General features: G+C 32.6%; 1 protein-coding gene across 1 annotated transcript in view; it reads left to right on the top strand.

The window, feature by feature from the left end:
* The window catches only part of AGO2 (Argonaute 2), a 72695-nt gene extending 53609 nt beyond the window's left edge, over positions 1-19086 (top strand). The window contains exons 8-11 of the mRNA XM_072520385.1: positions 5119-5422; positions 10096-10670; positions 13317-13513; positions 13623-19086. Of these exons, the coding sequence (XP_072376486.1) occupies positions 5119-5422; positions 10096-10670; positions 13317-13513; positions 13623-13975 (1429 nt within the window). The 3' untranslated portion in view covers positions 13976-19086. The remainder of the gene's footprint in view (positions 1-5118; positions 5423-10095; positions 10671-13316; positions 13514-13622) is intronic.
* Positions 19087-19222: the final 136 nt, after the last annotated feature.

Raw genomic sequence — 19222 nt, 5'->3', positions numbered from 1 at the left:
AAATGGAAACATTAGAGAAAACAGTCATCTCTAAATTGAATTACAACATACATTTCTACAAACGATATTTTTATGACTGCTTACTCAGCATTCCGGATTATGAAGTCGATTATACTCTTCAAATGTTTAATAAATTCAATAATTATATAATAGTGCAGACATCAAACACAGACTGCTATGGCGCGATCAGCGATGCGATGCTTTGCTATGCTATGATAACAAACACTTGTATCTTAAGTGCCTTGTTCAAATAGCGCGCGATTTAGTGCGATGCGATGCTAGTAGCGGCTAGTATGCGCTTCGTTTTGGTTTTTAAGAATGTTTGATTCCATCGCCAGTAGTCGTATGTCTAGCGAGCGATATGGATGTGGAAAAATTAATAAACAATGGGACATATTATGGACAAATAATCACAATAGGGACAAGGTGAGTACATTATGGGTTGATGTTGCAGATGAATTATAAGTGACAAGTAAATATTAACTACTGTTTATTAATAATTATGTTACTACATATGCTCTTGCTTATTTGTTGTTTGTAATTAGAAAACCATTCTGTAAGACTTCGCCAAAAAGATTTGTTTAGTTTGGGTTATCAAAACTGTATTTAAACAGAACTCTGAATAATATATGAAAATGTTAACGAATGTTGTTAATAAATAATAATTATTTTTCCAGTATCAAAATACCCAAATAATCAAAACAATAAAAGTTAAAATGCTTCTGAAGCTATTAATAAATAATTCCCCAGAAACATCTACGTATACAATATAATGTATACACACTTGGACATATTTTAAAAGTTTAATTTTCTTAAAAGATTTAATGGCATGTCGCAACATGACTGGCAATCTACCATCAACTGAAGAAAGTGAGATGTCTGAGAATATTCATAGCAAATTCACTTTATGATGAGCATGACCTGTTATCGCAAAATAATGGAATTCTAACTGAAGAATATACTGCAGATGATAATATATCATAGGCTGAAATTAATACCTAGTACGTAAGATCTAAGAATTGCAAGGCAAAACAGACGTCGATAAAGATGTTAATAGAGACATGGGGAATCTAAAAATTGCATTCCACGACATGTCTCCTCAACTAAGCAAAAATCCTTAGCCAATTTGGTTTCTAGTACTCGTACAGAGTATATCGAAATAAAAGGGAAAAGACAGTTAAGATTTGATTTCACGTACAGTGCGTCTGTGTATCCGCTTATACGTATTTCGGCCTAATATGCCTCTTCAGAACGGCTTTCAGAGTCTCTCTGAACGTGAAAATAAATCTATTCTATCTTGGGATTTTTGCTTAGTTGAGGAAACAATTCTTAGAAGGCACAGATTAAAGCAAAAATCTGAATTTGGTTTCGAAAATTAGTTTACGGATTTTAATATCAGATGTCGCTATTTGCGTCCATTCGAAGCCATTTAGAGTTGCTTCCTAAGACAGAATATATTTATTTTCACGTTCAGAGCGACTGTGAAGCCGTTCTGAAGAGGCCTATTAGGCCGAAATACGTATAAGCGGAGACACAGACGTACTGTACGTGAAATCAAATCTTAACTGTCTTTTCCTTTTATTCGTAATTAGCTTGTCGCTATAAGTTGTTTAACGTTTTACGAGGTTTATTTAGTAGTCGTATATATAAAGTATCAAAAAAAATTGGTTTACTGAGATTGGTATAGTAGATTTTGATAAAAACAGATCCCAGTTTTGAAAAATATGATGGTGCAGTCAAGTTAGAATAGGAGAATGTTAACTTGGAAAAGGATCACTACACGAGCAATGCGACCAATTTGTGGCAATATGTTAGAAGACTTAGGTTTCCAAAGCAACAACTAACATATTCACGGAGGAAGCTAAGCTATCTGAGTAAAGGAATGCCAAAGTTCCAAACAACAAGAAAAGTTTAATGCGAATTAATAGTAAACCTTCTACTTTTATTTTACTCTTAACTCACATTAACGTTTTCTTGATGTTTGAAACGTTCTAAACGTTTGGCATTCCTTTCCTTAGGTAGCTTAGTTCCTCCGTGGATGTGTAAGTTGTTGCTCAGGACACCTCAGAGTCCTTACATTACATATCCCACGACACTAAGAATACATATCATACGATATTCGAATTGTACGAGGTATAAATCAAATACGTCGTTTACTAACAAGAAAATCAAAATAATATCGGTTCACAACATTTTTATAGCTCTCCACTCCAAACATTTTAATGGGGGTAATATGCCGTCTTTTTCATTGAGCCAGCTGTAACAACAAACGAATTCACTATACGTTTTAGCAAATTCATATTTGGTCAGCACAATTTCTGCGAATTCGTAATTATTGGGCCAAGTAGCAGACCATTTAGTCTTAATACTGTTATACTCTTTTTGTTTTCTGGTCAGGATTTGAACAATCAATTCATTAGATCATTCACAGTAAAGTCTGGGCAGCTTAGGTATCGGACCTACGATTTTAGTCTAGTCGTAAATAATCCTATGTATTTTTAAAAGATTAATAAACAGTTGAATAGATAATCTTACAATAAAAATTAATTTATATTCTGTGATTTAAAATTATCGTTATCATACCTAGCATATTTAGCACAAATAAAGTAAATCCCCCCTTAATTAACCGTCTTGGATAAAAAATATATTACAACAATAAAAATATTTATATTAAACATTAAACTTTTTACTTACAGCTTGGTTTATAAATCATCAGAATCCTGAGACTTTATTGAGTCTTCTGACTCGTTGGCACCGATCCTTACTATTACAGGTTTAATAACATTTTCCATTATACCATCCAGCTTCCACATTTTCTCTTCTATTTTAATACATGGCCAATAGCATTCTTTCAATTTACAGGATGTATGCAATCTATACTGGTTTGTAATAGGCGCTGATAATCGCTAATTTTAAATGTTACGTTCTCGCGGGCAACATATACCTTCATTTGAGTCCAAATTAATTCAATTGGATTTGTAGTGGTAAGGTGGGAGTCTCAAAACAGTAATACCATGAAGTCTAGTCATTAAATCAACAGCATATTGACGATATCTACCACGATGCTCCTTGATTATTTTCATTAGTTCTGCTTTGACTATATCCTCTATAAATGAAATACATTTTTCTCGTAGCCAGCTCTGCATAATGGATTTTCTATCAGTCATCGTTGGAATTCATTTAACAAGGCGGCTGTGGTAAGACGCATTATTCAATACTATGACAGAGTTACTATCTGCACGCTGGAGAATGTTCTCGAATCATATGGAGTTCATGTCTTCATGATAGTCCCCAGTTTTCTTCGATATAAAAACAAGAACACCATTTTGCAGAAAACCAGTATCGCTGCCAATATGAGCGACAGTTAGACGCTGGCCCTTTCCTGACGGCGCTCGCAATTTTGTCAATAAACCTTCAACAAAGACTTGTTGAAGGCTTTGACGGCTATATGTCCGGCGTTAACTAAAGTCTCGTCGAGGTAATAAATTTTTCGTTTTGTCGCTCTATATTTATCATATATTTATCATATAATTTCCTCCTTATCTGTTAACATGGAATTTCGGCATCGCTTTGTATAATATACATCGATATTATCGAAAGTTTAAGATCTTGTTATCCTTTCCTTAATAATTCACGTAGATTTGAGAGTTGGAGCCCTATTTTCAAAGAAAAATGAATGTACAGTTCCGCAGAGGATAAACTTAACAGGTTTTCGTCAACGCTGATTTGCAGCTGGAGGTTTAAAACCATTTCTTAGTTTTTTTCCCACGCACAATACGTTCAACTGTTGCCACTGTTAATCCTGTTAAAAAAGAAAAGCGACTAACAGCTTTCATTGAAGATAGTGTATCTGTAGAGTAGGGAGGGCGAGTTAAGTTCTATTGTGCATCCTCCCAGGGAGCTGTCACCCTTAGCTGATTGTCCATCCTGTCATTTCTAGGAAGGTGGACAAGTCACCAGGAGACATCTCTCTTGTGTGGGCCAGGACGCGCCGAACGCGTCTTCTCGTTCACACGTCCTACATAGAGGTGTGTCTGCTAGCCCCAGTGTGTGTAGGTGTTTTGAAGGTAGTGTTTTTTAGTCGATCATATACCTTCCAGATAATTTGTTTTTGTCTTATGGGACGGTCTATGACTTGGATGTCGTGGACTTATACCACTGGTTATATCTATTTTTATTCTACAAAAAACTGCTTTAAACTAGTATTTTGTCTTGCTTCAAAATAAAAATGAAAATAAAAAATAAAATAAGTTCGAAAACTAATCGAGCACGAATTTAACAGCTGATAGTATAACAACAACGATAAACACTGATTGCAAAAACTGTTCGCATGTTTTAAAAAACATTTTCCCACTAAGATATCATCCAGGCTATTTAATTTTCAATAATCATAATCGGTCTCGCAGAGTCAGTAATCTAAAGCGCCAATCTTGACGCTCTGTGGTACGCCTCTGTTGACCAGTGGGTCTTCTTCGTGTTCCTCTACCTTCGTTTGTCCACACACGACAGACACGCATAACCGTCATTGCCGTACAATTAACGCGACGGCCTATTTCGCGATACGACAAACCCATATCTTTATACTCAATAATTCTACCCCTATCAAAATCGCTAACATGGTGGTAATTTTGGTGTCTTCTAACTCGAGGCATTTTCATGCACTGAATACAATTAGACTGAGGAATAATAACTAAAAATTTCTATACAAACAGGTTTTTACAAATCGGTATCTTTTACAAAAAAAAATTTAAAGATAAGACTTTATTTCTACAAAAAGTAAAAAAGATAAAAACATTGGTATTGTTACCAATGCATGTTTTAAATATAGTCATTCTGTTGCCAAAAAATTAAGTTCAAGAATTATTCCTTCTGGATGTAACACTTCTAATGTCACTGAGTATAATTATTGTTTAAACATTTTGGTCATCTTTGCCATTTGAATAAGCACATTAATTATATAAACATTCTTTAATATAATGTATATTTATATCTGCACTGTTTGCTAGTTTGCGATCGTCCACTATGTGATGGCTTACTATTTGCAACTGTGTTTTGAAACTTAGTCTTATACTTGAAAAACCGCAGTATTCAGTCAGTCATTAATTTCAATGGTTTTAGACATGCTGCAACCTCTACTACAGTACGCAAGAATAAGATTATGGAAGGAATAACACGGGCAAATTTTAACAGCCACCCTACGGTTCGAGAATTCGGTTTCTCAGTTTCTAGCGCATTTGAAAAATTAGATGCTAGAATCTTGCCCCCTCCCAGATTAGGCTATGCCGGAAGAGAAGTGGGTGTAGATAAAGGCGTATGGAGAGGTGATAGATTCTTCCAAGCGGTCACTATTAATAAATGGACAATAGTGTGCGCCGATAGGAGGCCACCAAGACCAGATGACTTAAGGAACTTATCTTCATCAGTAAGTATTTTAGTTTAAGAACTTATTTCGTTAAGGAATTTCGAGTCTTTAAGGTTTAAAAGATATTAGAGAGTTATTGAAGAGGTGTTTTATGTCGTCCTGTAATAAAAGCACCTTTATTTTGACATATACGCATGCGCAGTTTTGCGTCCTTTATTTTTGGCCTTTAATAAAATACAGGCCGCCTGTATTTAAATTAAATACCAAGACAGAGAACTTTGATTTAAGTTACCCTTATTTTGACGTAACCTGTCAAATTACGTGTAGAAAGACGTTTAGGTCTAACTTAACTTATATTTATAATTATTTTATATTTATATATACAATATATTTATAATAATATAATAGTCTCCCGTTTTATACCGCTGTCGCGGCTTTGGGAGTATAGCAGGGTAGTCTGCTATATCTAGGGCCTACGGTATACAAGGAAGGTAACATGGCCAGTGCTACGCTTCAACCGTCTATTATTACCCTTGGTTTTACCCAAGGTACTCATTTTTATTCAGGCTGAGTCGACCTGGGGCCTATAGACATTTTTAAAATGTCTAGATGTTCTTGCCGGCGGTGGGATTAGAACCCCGGACCACCAGCTTGCGAGGTAAGCATCCTACCGCTTGCGCCACGCAGGCCCTCAATATATTTATATATGTAATATATTTATATATATATATATATATATATATATATATATATATATATACATATATATATATATATATATACATATATATATATATATATATATATATATATATATATATATATATATTAATTTTTAACGAGCTTTATCGTAAATAATAATAACACAAATACAAACTAATGCATGTTTCTGAGAATTGTTGTCAGCTTAGCGGTTTCCTTTGTAACAAAGAATTCCAATAGTGCCGATTTCGCGGAAAACTGCACACTTCTTAAAATGAACGGTACCTGTAACTGCCGCTTGTTTTAAATGTCTCATTTGTACTTCGACTTTCTGGCCAAACGCAACAAACAAACGTTTATTATTGCCGCCATTAGTGTTTATTAGTGCCATTATTAGTGTTTATTATTGTTTATTTTTTGCCAAAAATGCCTTGACTGTTGTTGAAACGGCACGCATTGTTGCGCTTATGGAAGACGGTCACACTCAACGGCAAGTCGCAAGAACTGTTGGCGTAAGCCTTTCTACGGTTCAACGAGTGCTTCAACGCTTTCAGCAGACGAGTTTCCAACGTGGAGCGCGCGTATAGAAGTATAACTTCAAAAACTCATCACGATTTACTGCAGTAGCCGTTGATCACAAATAATATGCCTAACATTTCCGACATTAATATGTATTATTTTCATCTGTGGTGACTTTTAATTTGTGGTGACAATATAAATTTTGATCCAAAGGTGCACAATATAGATGCATTAAGATTAAAAAATGTTTTTACCTCTTATGGTTTAAATCAATGTATTTTTGAATATATTAGAATACATAATGACTCTAAAACTGTGATTGATAATATTTTCTGCAATGTAATTATTAAGTTTTTATCTTGTTCTGTTGTATATACCGATATGAGTAATCATTTTTTACAGAAAGTTGAATACAACTTGAATGCTTCTTTTTCGGGGGATAATATTGTTTATAAACGTGATTTTAATAGCACTCTTAATATTAATTATTTTAATCAATTGCTCTCTAGGGAATCTTGGTAGACTCACATCTATCGTCGGATAACAAGTTTTGCATATTTTATGAAAAAATGATGGAACTATTCGATAAAGCATTTCCTTTGCAATCGATGGATACTAGACGATTTTCTAAACAATCTAAAAATAAGGGCTGGTTGACTTCTAATTTAATAAATGAGGGAGATTTTATTAGAGACATTTTCAGATCTATAAAATATTCAGAAAGTCATGAGCTCAGAATACGGTTAAAAAAAATCAGGAATACAAAGTTAAGTTATCCAAGCAAACTTATTTTAATAATAAAATGATAAATGCGCAGAATAATACGGCTAAGGCTTGGCGCATCATAAATCGAAACACTGTCGGAGGTAAAAATCGAAACTCTTCTAAATACCCAAGTAAATTTAAAAATAATTTGGGAATTTCTGTGGATGACCCTCATGACATAGCAGAATCTTTAAGTCAACTCCGTAAAAAATTTAATTAGTCAAATTTAACCTGACTGTAATCCTAAGAATCTTTCTTCGCCTATACACTCCCTCTTTCTTTATCCTGTTAGTGATGAAGAAATAAAAAGTATAATGAAAGTTATCTCAAAAAAATCCTCGGCTGGACTGGATGAGATCCCGTATTCTATGTTAACACATGTATCTCATAACATACATAAACAATTAACATTTCTAGTAAACCTTTCATTTCAGGAAGGGATTTTTCCTCAAATTCTAAATACTGCTTTAGTTGTGCATATACATAAAAAAGGTGACGAATCAAAATTTGATAACTATCGAGGACTATCACTTTTATCTGTTTTCAAAAATATATGAGAAGGCATTTCATACACGTCTCCTCTCGTATATTAACAAGCACAACATTATAGAAAAGTCTCAATTTGGTTTCTGTGAAGGTATAAGTGTGCAAGATACACTACTAACGCTGTGCAATCATATTTTATCGAACTTTGATAAAAGTTAAATGTTTGTTTTTTGACTTAGCGCGAGCTTTTGAAACTGTAAATCATCCAATACTGCTGGAAAAACTTTATCATAGTGGTGTTAGAGGAACTGCGTTAAAGTGGATCCACACTTTTTTATCGAAAAGGTTTCAAAAAATAAAGGTCAATGTGAATGGGAATATATATTCTTCCAAAAGAAAGTGTCCTCTGTGGAGTTCCACAGGGAAGTATCATTGGCCCTCTTTTATTTTTGATTTTCGTCAATAATTTAAATCAACTGATAAACGATAGCTCAACATGTTTGGTTCGGAATCCATTAGATAATTTTTCTGATGCAATAAGTGTTCGAGTAGAAAACGTGGAACAGCAATCAGGCTGTCATGTCACTCAATTTGCTGACGATACCACAGTTGCACTAAATTTCAATAATTTTTGAAGTTATACTTCTATACGCACGGTCGGCGTTGGAAATTTGCATGAGAGTGAATCTGTGAAACCATTACATATGTAAGATAATGGGTAAGAGAGAGACAGAAGATATATTTTCTCTCTCTTCCTCTCTCGAGAATAAAAATGTTCCTTTTGACCTTTTGTATATATATTTAATATTATATATATTATATATATAATATTGTATATATATATATATATATATATATATATATATATATATATATATATATATATATAATATATATACATATATATACATATATATATATATATATATATATATATATATATATATATATATATATATATATAATATTATATATAATATAATATGTATTAATATTATAATTTATGTGATATGTTTTGTATTATTTAAAATTAAACGTTTATAATTATTTTAGGCTTTTGTATTTCAAAATAATCACTGTTTTACCGAGAACTGTCAATTTTGAAATCCGTTAGTGTCATGTCTAATTGGCAAATCCTTTACGTGTTTGGTTCATACGCTGGTGGTTGTGAGTTCGAATCCCAATTTTTAATTTTCTTTTTTATTTTTGAAATATTTAAAAACCTTACGTTAATCTTATTAAATATATGTAATATACGCAAAAAACATAAATTTTAAAATAAAATGAAAATTTACAACATAATCCGAGTTGTTGGTTTTTTATTTTTATCTTAATAACAAAATAAACAATGAATTTTACTGCAGAGTATGTGTAAAATTTTTTTTTGCATTCAACTCCTTTTATACATATATAAAAATAAAAATATATATTTTCATTAAAATATTGATACAATCCTTCATTTACTATACTCCTATTACAGGTCAAATGTTTATATACAGCAAACGATGCACCATATACCTATATAACTAATTCTTTTTCTCTTTCTGCTCTCTCTTACCTATAACATTACATATGTAATGATTGTGCAGATTGACTCCTATATAAATTTTTACCGGCGAACGCGTGTATAGAAGTATAACTCCTACCGGCAGTCCCACTGGACTGCCACACCCGTTTTTTTTTCGTGTAGTACAAAAAGCAAACTGTCTTGTAAAAAGTATGACTCATTACTGTTTAAATAATGCCCTAATCTTAAATGGATTAAAGACCAATATGGTAACCTTTTCACCTTCTACTATGCAGATGAGTCCATTAGTAAAACTTGACAATGGGTCAGTGGTAAATAGCCGCTCCACTGTTAAAGAGTCAAATATTTATGTATTTAAGAGAACAGTTAAAGACTGACTTCTGGTAAACACTTTCTATTCGTTAGAGGAATACTTGCAGGCATCTTTTTAACAATTTGTCTGTTTTTGTGTATAATTTATGTTTTTATGTTAACTGTTTATGTACAGTTTTTACGGGTCATAAATTGTATTTGACGCATTTCAATACTTGTAAAAGTCAGATGAAATAAAGAATATTGATTGATTGATTGACATTCGTCGAAACTATAACAAAATTTATAAATGTTCGGACTTTCACCAAAAAATTTGGTGTGTATCGAAATTCACCGGTGAATGTCGACACACCCCAATTTAGGACTGTCACAGTAATATGTATACAATATAGCTCTAATATATTATTATTTGCATTTTTAGTTACTTAGAGAAGCACGGGCAAGTGGTATGCAGATTAATGAAGCAGAACCACCATTCAAAACGATTGGTTCGACTTCCTTGGACATCAAGAAATACTTCACATCTGTTAAAGGAATATACGATGTAATATTTGTTGTCGTACCAAATAGCGGACCACAATATAGTTACGTTAAAACAGCAGCTGAGATTAATGTAGGCTGTTTGACACAATGTGTTAAATTAAAAACTGTCTTTAAAATGAATCCTCAAACGGCGTTAAACCTTTTACTTAAGGTTAATGCCAAGTTAAATGGTACGAATCATTTTCTATCTACCCGTCCGCCTATTTTGAATAAACCAACTATGATCATGGGAGCTGACGTGACTCATCCCAGCCCTGATTCGCAACATATACCCAGTGTGGCAGCAGTTACTGCATCGTATGATCCTAAAGCCTTCAAATACAATATATGCTGGAGATTGCAACCACCCAGACAGGAGATCATCGAAGATTTGGAAAACATTGTGGTAGACCAATTGAAATTCTTTTATGAGCGTAATAATGGTCAAAAACCCCAACGAATTATATTTTTTAGGTAAGTAATACTATTAAGTCGGACCGATTTGTTAAATCTAATAAACACAGATTATCGTAAGAGTAGAATAAAATAAAAACTTGAGCCTAGCTTTCGACATCCTCGTCGATGTCTTCTTCAGGGCTTCCGAGGTCTCAGTCTCCCGAGCCCCCAGATACTACTATACTGATCACTAACCAATGACTTACTGGTGCTGGGAATAGAGGACGGTTTGTTTATACCGTCGATGGTGACGTGGTTTTGGTGGAGGCTGGCGCGGGGGTTGGCGTGAACATTTCTGACAGTAGGATTCAGACGGACGGGAGGAGCGGACGATATTTTCTTAATGAGAGGTCTTCAAGTCTAAGGTAACAGTATGCCGTCATCTCTTTTATTGAGACAATTTGGCCTTTTTTTTCAATTTCTTGGCTTCTCGGATAATTCTTGGTTTATAGAAGCAGATGGGGCTATGGTTCTGGAGTTTTCAAAATCAATTGTGTGGCGTGTATGACGATGGTGGTGACCTAGAGCTGAAGTTGAGTCGGAATTGCGAACAGAAATGGAATGTTCATAAATCCTATTTTGGAATTTACCATTTGTTTGGCCTATCGGACGCAGTCTGTACAAGGAATTTCATAAACTCCATGTTGTTTATTTGGAATGTTGTCTTTGATTGATCGGACAAGAGATAAAAGTTTTTGTTGGGGGGTAAATACCATCTTTATTCCTCTTGATTTAAGAATTTTGTCGATTTTGTCAGTGACACCTTTGATGTAAGGAAGAAAAGCTTTCGTATGATGAGGGTCTGAGTCTTTGGGTTGACATTGAGCGGGAGATTGATGTCTGTGGATGTTCCTATTGATGTGATTTTTGCGGTAATCGTTTTGGATGAGGGCTTTGGATAACTAGAGAGCTCGGCAGCTCTATTTGCATCATCGCAAAGGCGTATTGATCTGGAGACAAGCGTGTTAACCTATTAGTTCCCAAGAGTAGAAGAAAAACAAATTTTGTTTTTTTATTGCATTTTATTGCTAAAATTATATCTACTCATTTATCAAGTTAAAAAAAAAATAAAAGTTCTTAGTTTTTTAATAACAAAATGTTGCGTATACCCGATTTTATTTGCCAGAACAAAATAATTTTTATTTACTGTGAAATGATTCAAAGCAATTTGGATGTAGATGTATTTTACACATCGCAGATATATATATATATATATATATATATATATATATATATATATATATATATATATATATATATATATATATATATATATATATATATATATCTAAATTCTTGAAATCTGTAAACTCAACATTATTGAAATCGATTAGGTATGCGAAAACCAAAAAAGATTTTTGAAATCTTTTCTACTGATAGATATATCAATATATATTGATAATTCCAGAAACATAATTTTATGTTTAGTACGGAAATTACATCGATTTTTTCAATATTCACTAAATTAAAAAATATATACCTTTTTAATTATTTCAAAATATTTTATTAGATTCGTATTTAATGTCCTGTTTTAAATAAAATGTAGCAATAAAAATTATATTTGACTAGTGATACATTTAACAAAAAAATACAATTAAAAATGTTTCCTAATTCCAAAAAAATTCACAATGTTGCGTTTACGCATCGTTGGGAACTAATGGGTTAATGACTGAATTAATTTGTAAAGGAAAGGATAAGAGTTGGCATGCAAGTGACGATTGGTATGAGTGGGTTTTCGATAAGCAGAGTGATGAAAACCTTTGGATTGGTTTTTCTTTATGCTAACGTCGAGAAACGGTAGGGATGAATCAGTGCCCACCTCCATCGTGAACTGGATACTAGGATGTGTACCGTCCAGATGGGTTTCGGATGGGATGGGTTGTAGATGGAATGTATCATCAACATTATGGGTTTGAGCATTGATGTGGATAGTGCTCAGGTCTCGAAATCTTCCATAACGATATTGGCCATTAATGGAGATAATGCGCCATAACGATAGCGATATCTGGCCAAGGCGCCCATTGGGGCATCATTTATTTGACTTTAGAATTGATTTTGGAAGATGAAATAAGTGTTGTTTACTTTCGACTTGGAGATCTCTCATTAAGAAAATATTGTCCGCTCCTCCCGTCAGTCAGAATCCTACTGATCGCGCCAATCTCCACGCCAACCTCCATCCAAACCACGTCACCATCGACGGTATAAATGAACCGTCCTCTATTCCCGGCACCAGTAAACCATTGATTAGTGATCCTTGTAGTAGTGTCTGGGAGCTCGGGAGACTGAGACCTCGGAAGCCCTGAAGAAGACATCGAAGACGATGTCGAATGCTCTGCGCAATTATAATCAACGAGGTTTAAACTGGAAGACTGTTGAGTTTACATCCCCATCACATTACATCATTACATGCATCTGTTTTTACATCCTCATATAGCCTCAAAAGGCGTCGCATTTCTTTCGAATACATCATCTAAAAAAACTTATTATTTTTTAGTGCATGTAAAATCACTTTAACTTGCTCCTCAGAAAAAATTCAAATTTCAAAATATAATATAAACAAGCGCATCTTTATTATTTACTTTATTTCACGGGAATAAAGTGCAATTTTAATTAAAAATAAGTTAACGCAATAAATCAGTTTCAGAACCTGTGCATCTTTTTCAGAGATGGAGTATCAGACGGTCAATTTGAACAAGTTACAAGTGCTGAAGTACGAGCTATTCGATCAGCATGCAAGAGAGTCCAAAGAGAAGGCTATGAACCAGCCATAACTTTTCTTGTCGTCCAGAAACGTCATCATACCAGGCTTTTCCCATTGAATTCAAGAGATTCTCATGACAGAAACTTAAACGTTCCAGCAGGTAAACATTAGAGTTAGTTAGAATATATAGAATATTTTGTCGAAAACGGTATTTTTGATTTGTATTTTGATTGGGACAAAAAAATTGTGACACTTTATACTTTTTGTAGGTACTTGCGTAGACACGCATATTACGCATCCATTTATGCAAGACTTCTACCTCGTTTCCCACGCCAGTATTCAGGGAGTAGCAAAACCAACAAAGTATTGTACCTTATGGGATGACAACGATATGTCAAACGACGACATTGAACAACTTACGTATTTTCTATGTCACATGTTCACCCGATGTAACAGATCTGTAAGCTATCCAGCTCCAACGTATTATGCCCATTTAGCAGCGGCCAGAGGCAAAGTCTACATAGAGCCCGAAAATGTGGATTTAAGAAATTTAAATAGGGAATATGAAAGATTTAAAATCCAGGAGAGTATCCAAAAAGGACTACCAATGTTTTTTGTCTAAATTTTTTTTTTACAAACGTTTATAATATACAATGGAATAACGGGCTTGATTTAAGGGTTTGAATTAATTATATATATATGTATATATATATATATATATATATATATATATATATATATATATATATATATATCGAGTAAAATTGTAATTAACGTAGGTTGTAGATGAGGGTAGTTGGCAAAAAAATGTTAACAAAATCTAGATTCTATTTGAAAAATGTTCTAGCTAAATATATATATATATATATATATATATATATATATATATATATATATATATATATATATATATATATATATATAAATTAAAACACTTGCAAGTATTGTTCTTGGTAAAATCTGTATTGGTAATGTTTCACAGTATTTATCCTTTATTTTAAAAGGAGAAGCTAGACAAGACTCTAGAATGCACTTGTTGTTTTTGGATTCGTTAAGAGAGCTAGTAGACGGTTTGCCAAAATTAGAAGATGGAATACCCCGCATTATACCATTGGCGACTCAAATTTTCCAATAGTTATGCCAACGCTGTTGTTGTGATGCGGAAGAAATGCGAAACTTCGTAGCAGATATTCTAGGAAAATTAATCTTATTGAATAGTAGAACTATATTGCCATTATGGGAATATTTACTAAAATCAGAATCTTCTTTAAATAGAGCTAGAGTCATGACGGCTTTTAAACTGATGATTACAGATAAACCTCACCCAATTGATTATAAGCATTAATTGAATGCATAGGAAAGTTTCTGCTTAGTTTGCAGGATCAAAACTTGTACGTAAGACGAATTGCTTTGGAAGCGTTCAGTAGAGTTGTCCAAAATAAACAATCACTAATTAAAGATCAGCTCGATATTTACTTAGGTATAATTTATCGACAGGCTGCCATAAATCAAAATGTGATATCAGAAGTAGAGGGATATTCTATCCCTAGAGAACACGTAGATTATGATTTAGAAACTTGAAAGGCAGCACATACGAATGCATGTTTAATGTGCTACATGCTTTTTATGACAAACTTGACAAATATATTTTCATTAAACATGTGGAAGCCACACTAAAAGATGATATGAAAGATTATGATCTACAGATCATAATATACAGTTTAGTAGCTAAATTAGCAGAAAAATGTCCAAAAAGAAGTTGTAGAGAGGTTGGAGAATTCCAACTGGTTGAGACTTATTACAGATACATTCCAAATATCAGCAGATGGCCTTTCGACTGAACAATTAAAAAAACATATTGCTGCAAAAAAAATCAGCTATGCGAGCCATAGTATCTTTTATCGGCCTACCAGACGCAACGAGAATTAGTTACCTCTATGATTTTATAAACCAAGTGATGAAAACACCTGACGATACATGATATATGAAGATATATGATATATAAGATATATGAAGAAATTATAAACGATCTTTCAACTTTACCCAGAATCCGCATTCAAATGGAGTTTTATGATGGTAATATAGCGCTTTATACTGACAAAATAGTTAATTAAATGTATGATACATTTTATATCGTTTTAGACTATTTTACCAAGTTATTTTTCGTACTGTAAAATCTACAACTTACGTTAATTACAATTTTTATATATTTATATATATATATATATATATATATATATATATATATATATATATATATATATATATATATATATATATATATATATATATATATATATATATATGTATATATATAATGTATGTATGTATATACTTATACCTTAACCTAATTATAATTTGAACAGTGCAATAAACATTGCAGTAAAACAGCTAGTATAGAGCGCTATAATCACCATCATAAAACTCCATTTGGATGCGGATTCTGGCTAAAGTTGAAAGATCGTTTATAATTTCTTCATATATAGGTATCACGTCAGGTGTTTTCATGACTTGGTTGACAAAATCATAGAGGTAACTAATTCTCGTTGCGTCTGGTAGGCCGATAAAAGATACTAAGGCTCCCATAGCTGATTTTTTTGCAGCAATATGTTTTTTTAATTGTTCAGTCGAAAGGCCATCTGCTGATATTTGGAATGTATCTGTAATAGGTCTCAATCAGTTGGAATTCTCCAACCTCTCTACAACTTCCTCTTAACATTTTTCTGCTAATTTAGCTACTAAACTGTATATTATGATCTGTAGATCATAATCTGTCATATCATCTTTTAGTGTGGTTTCCACATTTTTAATGAAAATATATTTTTCAAGTTTGTCATAAGAAGCATGTAGCACATTAAACATGCATTCGTAATGCTGCCTTTCTAGTTTCTAAATCATAATCTACGTGTTCTGTAGGGATAGAATAACCCTCTACTTCTGATATCCCATTTTGTGTAATGGCAGCCTGTCGATAAATTATACCTAAATAAGTATCGAGCTGATCTTTAATTAGTGATGGTTTATTTTGGACAACTCTACTGAACGCTTCCAAAGCAATTCGTCTTACGTACAAGTTTTGATCCTACAAAGTAAGCAGAAACTCTCCTATGCATTCAATTAATGCTTCATCAATTGGGTGAGGTTTATCTGTAACCATCAGTTTAAAAGCCGTCATGACTCTAGCTCTATTTAAAGAAGATTCTGATTTTAGTAAATATTTCCATAATGGCAATATAGTTCTACTATTCAATAAGATTAATTTTCCTACAATATCTGCTACGAAGTTTCGCATTTCTTCCGCATCGCAACAACAGCGTTGGCATAACTGTTGGAAAATTTGAGTTGCCAATGGTATAATGCGGGGTATTCCATCTTCTAATTTTGGCAAACCGTCTACTAGCTCTCTTAACGAACCCAAAAACAACAAGTGCGTTCTAGAGTCTTGTCTAGCTTCTCCTTTTAAAATAAGTACTGTGAAACATTACCAATACAGATTTTACCAAGAACAATACTTGCAAGTCTTTTAATATATATATATATATATATATATATATATATATATATATATATATATATATATATATATATATATATATATAGTCTTCTTCTTCTTCTAATCCCTGTCGCCCTGTCGTATACTTTTCTTCGCCACTGCCTGATGTTCATGGTTTTAAGATCCCTCTCTACGTCGTCTATCCATCTTTTACGGGGCCTTCCTCTTGGTCTGTTTCCTTGGGGCTTCCATCTCTGGACTACTTTTACAGCTCGATTATCTGGCATTCTTTCTAGGTGACCAAGCCAGTTAAGTCTTTGTGACTTTACAAATCTAACAATATCTGGGCTCTGTATCTATGCATATATATGCATTCTATGGTTTGACTCCGCGTGATAAAAACCATTATTTTGACGAAAAGTCGTTTCGGCAAAGTCGCACTTGCCATTGTCAAGTCAGGTAGTAGTGCTTCTTGCTGGTGCTTGAAGTTAACTGATTCTGCTGGTCGATGCGTTTACTTTTAATAGCCGCGAGGCTTCCGGTGATTGGTCCTGTCCGTGTGTATTGTACCATCTTGTGGTCTGATGTATTTTTGACTTTCTTTAATACCGTTTTCCATGTTAGCATCATCTCTGTGGTTTAGACTGTTGGGATTTTTTTTCTATTTCTATTGATTCTATGATTTTTAACTACGTTTTCTTTTAATTTCAATGTTAGATAGCATCGTAGTTTGGTTCAGGTTTATTGTATGTCCTGTATATATACATATATATATACATATATATATATATATATATATATATATATATATATATATATATATATATATATATATATATAGAATATTAGCTAGAACATTTTTTAAGTTTTTGTAATATATAAATTTAAAGAAATGTATTTTTATATCTAATGAAAAAAGGTAGTTGATATCTAACACTGTAAGTGTATCTTCTCACTCGAGTTTGTCCCGATTAAGCGAGTTTGGAGACTACTCTTTTGCTTATCGCATAGGTTCGTCAAACCATAGCCTGATTTATTATGTGATGTTTCTCATCTACGAACGTTTTTTTTTTAGCTTTTCTTTTCCAATGTCGTTCTTTATGTTTTATTATCATTTACGATTACGTCTTCTTTCTATTTAAACATTAACATTTAATTTAGATATACGTAAGTATATCTTTGATTTTGGTTTGGCTTAATTAGTATCTATAGTCATTTTCTCTCTTTGTATCCATTTTTTTTCTAAGCAATTTTTATTTGTAATTTTTTGTTATTCCGTTAAACTAATTCGTTGTCCAAATAAGTAGGCTAACGTAACTGATCATCATCATATCATCATACTCGTCAATGTCATACACACATCCCCCCCCCCTTTATTTAAAATATCGGGCCAGCAAAATGTGTGATGTAAAATTGCCTTTCCAACTGTATCTAATAAAGGATATGTATAGTCTTCATATCATTTAAAAAATTTAAAAGTGTCTCCAAATTTATAAATATTGAATTTTTTATGATTTATAGATAGGTACTAGGTTTATATGTACTGTAGATTGGACATCGATAAACAACTACTAAAAATGTTCTACCTAAGTACATTTTAGTTAGTATGCATCTTATTTAATATTATTAATCTACTCTTGGTGTGTGCTTTGTATTAGTAGTAAAAGTGCAAACTTTTTGTGAAATATAATTTAAAGTGGTATAAAAAGAATAATATTTTTTTATTAACGAATAAACTTTTGGAAAGCTCCATCTTAAGTTATTGAAAAAAGTTGCACGAGTCACCACAAAAACCAGAACATGATTATTTACATAAATGTTTAATCATTCCTTCAAACCACTGAAGAAAACTGAAACGTGCTCTTAAAATTAAAATATCTTTGATCGGGGAAACCATAACATGACCCCAATGTAAGAAATTTTTGACCATCTGTCAGTTGGTCCTTTTTTTTCAAGTATGTTTAAAACCATTAACTTTTTTAACAGTCTATATTTAAACCTTTTGCATTTTTTACTTACCTTTTAAGAACCGAAGGTAGAGTTATATACACTTTCGTTAATACATAAAAGTTTTCGCTTATTTTATTAGCCTTTAAATCATACCTTTTATTTAAACTGTACACGTTTATTGTAAATTGATGATACTAATTACGGCTGCCAATCATCTTTCTAGAGATTCTTTTAGTTTTACTTTTGTTTGTATTAATATATTATTCCTATAATTATAATCTGATTACATATTGCAGCTTTTATTATTTTAAACATTATCTTACCTATCCTAAACCAAAAAATCCTGGCTCCTAAACAAAAAAATTGTTACAACAAAATTACAAAACCCCCAATGGTTATTTTATACATATATGATCCATCAAGCTT

The sequence above is a fragment of the Diabrotica undecimpunctata genome, chromosome 1 (assembly GCF_040954645.1).
Source record: "Diabrotica undecimpunctata isolate CICGRU chromosome 1, icDiaUnde3, whole genome shotgun sequence".
Taxonomy (NCBI): domain Eukaryota; kingdom Metazoa; phylum Arthropoda; class Insecta; order Coleoptera; family Chrysomelidae; genus Diabrotica; species Diabrotica undecimpunctata.
This window is presented reverse-complemented; position numbering and strand designations above follow the sequence as displayed.